General features: G+C 47.0%; 1 protein-coding gene across 1 annotated transcript in view; it reads right to left on the bottom strand.

Annotated features, from left to right (window-relative positions):
* The window catches only part of SMARCAL1 (SWI/SNF related, matrix associated, actin dependent regulator of chromatin, subfamily a-like 1), a 66,064-nt gene that overhangs the window by 41,635 nt on the left and 19,381 nt on the right, over nt 1-5,048 (bottom strand). Inside the window, exons 6-7 of the mRNA XM_006867795.1 lie at nt 2,525-2,675; nt 608-766 (exon numbers count right to left, since the gene is read on the bottom strand). Coding sequence (XP_006867857.1) covers nt 608-766; nt 2,525-2,675 — 310 coding nt within the window. The remainder of the gene's footprint in view (nt 1-607; nt 767-2,524; nt 2,676-5,048) is intronic.

Here is a 5,048-nt window from a genome sequence, read left to right as displayed (position 1 = left end):
ACCTAAAGCTAAATCCACTAGCCACCTAAAGCTAAATCCACTAGCCACCTAAAGCTAAATCCACTAGCCACCTAAAGCTAAATCCACTAGCCACCCAAGGCTAAATTCACTAGCCACCCCAAGGCTAAATCCACTAACTGCAAGGCATAAGATGATGCTGTCTGCTCCATAAATATTGTGTCAGAAACCCTGCATGGGGTCACTATGAGACAAAATTGACTTGATGGCACTAGTTTGGTTTTTGTGGTTGGGGTGGAAATGTAAATTCCTGGTTGGTGGAAGAGGAAGGGAGGCTGTTGAACTGGAATAAACCGGTTTAAAGACCAGCTTTGAAATGACTGACTCCACCCCTCTGGGTAGCAAAGTCCTCATCAACCACCTTCACTATTAAATCGTGGGAAAGGCTTCGAGCCTTGTCATGCTCTCAGGTCAGGCTGCATCAAAATCACCTGTAGCTGTTCTGACTTCACTGCAAATTTAACCTAAAGATACACTCAGGAACAGACTATAACCTGGGCTGCCTGCGCAGATCTGAAAGTTTGTGGAGCCTGCAAGAGGGAGTTTTCCACAGAAGGAAAGCTATTAAGGCCTGGGCCAAGTTACTTACAATAATGACAACTTTAAAAGGAGTTTTTATCTGTTTTTCCAACTTGCTAAGAAGGTCAAAACTGACAATGTTGACCAAGCCAGCTGTCAAGCAGTCTTTCCCGGTCACCACGACATTGATGCGGTCAGGGCTCAGGGATGGCAGCCACCGGAGGAAGGCCTGGGGGTGACAGGAATGATCAATCATTAGCAACACTCTCAACTTTAATGCTCCCTGAAAGCTGAGCTCAGTGCCTTCCCTCCACACAACTCTGGAGGTGACTGCAGTCCTTGTCCCCAGGGGCCCCCAACAGCTCCACTTCCTGTCCACAGCCATTCACTTCCCTTTAAAGGCAAGGAAGCACCTGTTGACAGGCACCGGCGGTGACATCTGTTGAGTTCATTTCTGTGGTTTCTAAGGGACGGCAGTTTCTGCACAGAGCGAATGAGACCCTCCTGAAGAACAATTTTATGAACCAGCAAATTCTGGTACACTGATGGCGAGCCATAAATGTTCACTGGTGATGATGAAAATACTTTCGTCATTTCCTCTCTACGAGTCCATCTGCTCTCTCCAGAAATCCTACCATCTCTAGCCAAGCCCAGTACCTGGAGCCAGTGGGAGGTCACTGGTGCCTGCCTGTCAGGGGTGCCCTGCTCGCTTCGGTGACATTATGCTAGGTTCTGACCATCAGTTTCTGCCCTGAATTTCCGGGCGTGCTCAGGGGATCTCGCAATATGCATACTGAAGAACCAACTTCTAGAGGCACTGACATAACCCAGATCATATGGATTTTGTTAAAACCCAAGGAATTGTTCGGATGCATGTTTTTTTAGGTGTTGCCTTTCTTCAGTTAGAGCGGCATGTCTGGGCAGAGGGCTGACTGCAGCGGGTCTGGCTCAGTGAGGTTTTAGGAAGACGTCACTGTGAGGTCGCTGGCAGGATGACCAACGGCAAGTTATGAATGATAAAGTAGGAGTTTCCTCCTCACTAGCGGTACATCAGCTGGCCTGGTCCTGAGGATTTTTATTAATTTCACAGACCCCTCCGATCCCTGGGTTTATGTAGAAGAAGCTTAAGGCAAGGTGACAAGACATTGCGTCCATCTGGTTCTTTACTGACAAAGTTATCTGGTGGTGCACACCCTACCCACACTGCCTCCTATGAAGCACAAAAACCCTGAGCCAAGACGTCAGGAGATGTGACTTCAAACTCTCCACTGGGGGTAAGTGCAACAGCTGACCTCTTAAAGGTCCAGTTTGCTCATTCATAATTAGGGCTAAGAGCTAGCACGTCTAACGCACATGGCTACTACAATATTAAGGGGGATTTGTTGTTGTTAAGTGCCATTGAGTTGGTTGCAACCCATAACGACCCTGTATAGGGTTTCTGAGGAACAGCTGGTGAGCTTGAACTACCGACCTTGCAGTTCAAATGACTTTGCAGTCTGGCGCATTAACCCACAGCGCCACACCAGGACTCCATTAAGGGGGGGATAAAGGAGGAAACAATATTTAGAAGATTAAGGGAAATTTAGAAATTTTCTAGTTTCTGGGTGGAACAAATGGTTAATGTGTGTGGCTGCTGACTAAGGGGTTGACGTCCATCTGGAGGGGTCTACTTTTAAAAACTCAGACACTGAGAACCCTACGGACCATAGTTCTACGCTGACACACATATGGTTGCCAGGAACCAGAACTGACTTGAAAGAAACTGGTTCTTTTTAGGAAGTCTCTGTCCATAGACGGAGGCAGGTCCCTGAGCTCGAATGCTGGAGTTGTGAGCTGCCACCAAGTTGGTTCCGACTCATGGCCACCCCATGCTGTGTTGGGATTTCAAGGTTGTGACCTCTCAGAAGTAGCGCACCAGGTCTGGCTACTGAGGGTCCTCTCCCACAGTCTCACTGTTTACTCCTGTGGCAGGACAAAGAGAACTGACCTGCTCCCAGGTGAAGCGCACAGACGAAGGCACCACCACCAGGAGTGGCCACTCCTTTCGGTAGAAGGCGGCGATGCAGATGGCTTGGATGGTCTTCCCCAGTCCCATGTCATCAGCAAGCAGCAGGCGGCCTCTTCTGGCTATGGCAAAGCTGAGAAGAGACCAGGTCAGGACACCAGGTGTGTCTGTGAAGTGGATAAGCTCTGCTCTCCAGGGGCTGCCTACTGCCCAGCACTGGTCCCAAGAAGGGCCCTGCTCCCCAAGAGGAAAAAGCAAGAGTTAAGGAGTGGGCAGAATTGAACAGGGGAAAGTCAACAAAGGGAAATGATGAAACAGTGGCCTCCAAAGAGAGTGAGACCTAGAAAACGTTCCAGTAAAAGAAGTAGCCTCGGCGGGGATGTGGAGAGACTGGGAGGCTCCTACGTTGTTGGTGGGACTGCAAAACGGTCCAACTTCTCTGGAAAGCAATATGGTGCTTCCTCAGAAGGTTGGGAATAGAAATACCGTATGATCCAGCAATTCCTCTACTTGGTATTTATCCACAAGAAATACAAGCCATAACATGAGTAGATATATGCCCACCAATGTTCATAACAGCACTATTTACAATAGCAAAAAGATGGAAACAGCCAAAGTGCCCATCAACTGAAGAATGGATAAACAAATTGTGGTATATACACACAATGGAATAGTATGCTACCTTGGAAATAACAAGGGAGCTGCAAGCAACTGCATAACATGGATGAGCCTTAAGGACATTATATTGAGTGAAATTAGTCAGTCACAATAGGAGAAATACTGCATAGGACCACTACTGTAAAAGACTAAGAAAAAGAACCCATACTAAAGGGGGGTGGAGTCTTTGCTGGTTGCTAGGATGTAGGGGTGGGGGAGTGAGGGGAGGGAGGTGAAGGTGGAGTATAGGCCAGGGAATAGACACAGGATAGTTTAGGTGCTGGGGAGAGGGGCAATACATAAGAAGGGAGAGGGGAATGGAAGAACAAAGTAGATGGGAGAACAATTACGCAGGTCTGAATGGGCTAAGTGGGACAGAGGTAAATAATGATGTATGTACAACCTTGGAACAACAGGGCTCTGGGATACATAGATTGAGACATGGGGAAAAGGGGAAAATAATGCTAAGATGCTTGGCTGTCTTTTGAATCTTGGTTTTCCTTGTATAAAATAGACACTGGAGGGGGAGAGAAAGGAATAGCCAGAAACTTCACCAAAGAAAGTCTGTAAGTCCACCTTCTGCCTATAACTGATTGGAATACCTAAAATGGGGCTACAACTTGCCCAGTGAAGGAGGCTTCCTGTGAAGCCTCTGCAATACATAAGACTATAGGTGGAAGCCTGAACACCATCCAGATCCTCAGAGATGGAAAATTCTCACTTGAAAGGACGAACAGACCAGCCTGGAGTGGCTAGAAGAACAGAAGATACTTCTTGAAAGAAAGACCTACAGGAAAAATACAAAACAATATAGGCAGACTGACTGATTACTACAAGAACAAGCAAGCTGCTTGCCCAGGAGATATCAAGGCAAGTGGTCGGGTCCCCTCAGTGCAAACCCCCTTCCAAGACTAAGACTCAATGGGAATACACACTCTGATTGGTGACCATGCTCGTCACTGATAAGGAGAAGTGAGGGAAAAACAGCAATGAAGCTGCGAGCTAAGTCCTACAATGTTAAATAGACTCCTGTGAACCCGGGTGGAGACCTGGTTGGCCAGCAGTGTGGCAAGACCTGGAGACTCTTGAACCCAGAGTCAGTGATATAGCCACAGAGGACTAGACTGGAGAGTGAAGCGTCCAGCTGATAAGAAAAAAGGACATATGCACAAGAACACCCACACTTGCAGATAATACGCACTTGACCTGGCTTCAATGACTGGATGATCAGAACTCAACCAGAAGAATAAAGAAGAGGGAAAAAGAGTAATCTGACACAATTTGATGAACTTGACCTACACCTATGGATGCAGTAGCTCAAACGAGGGAACAAATCTTTACAGCAAGGATCATTCCCACCCCTCCATACACTGAGTAGACAAGGATAGGCAATTTGGACATTGGCTACCCCAAATGGAGAGACTACAAAGGCAAGAAGTGACTGGCTTACAAGCTTTCATGAGGGAACCTAGATCCAGAGGGCGTGAAGGAAAGTAGAATCTCCATGGAGTATTATCCAATCTGTCTAGGCGGGGCTGATGAAATGAAATGCGGATGGGTTTCTTGTGATACAATAGTGAATAATTGTTATCAGGACTGATTGTGAGGGTTGGAAATGTAAAGGTAGATGTTTTATAGCAAGGAGGGGAGCGATTAACTTTTCAGTCTAGGAGCAGAGGTCCCTAGGTGCTGGGGACAGCATACGCAGACCCTGGGTTGATCAGTGGCAGCCCCATTAAACCACCTCTGTATATAATCAGTTTAACCCAGATGCTCTTCTTCCTCCTGAGAGTATATAGGAATATTAAGAACAATGTAGCATTTTAGGTATAGATAAATGAAGCATGGT

The sequence above is a fragment of the Chrysochloris asiatica genome, unplaced genomic scaffold, assembly GCF_000296735.1.
Source record: "Chrysochloris asiatica unplaced genomic scaffold, ChrAsi1.0 scaffold00110, whole genome shotgun sequence".
NCBI lineage: Eukaryota > Metazoa > Chordata > Mammalia > Afrosoricida > Chrysochloridae > Chrysochloris > Chrysochloris asiatica.
This window is presented reverse-complemented; position numbering and strand designations above follow the sequence as displayed.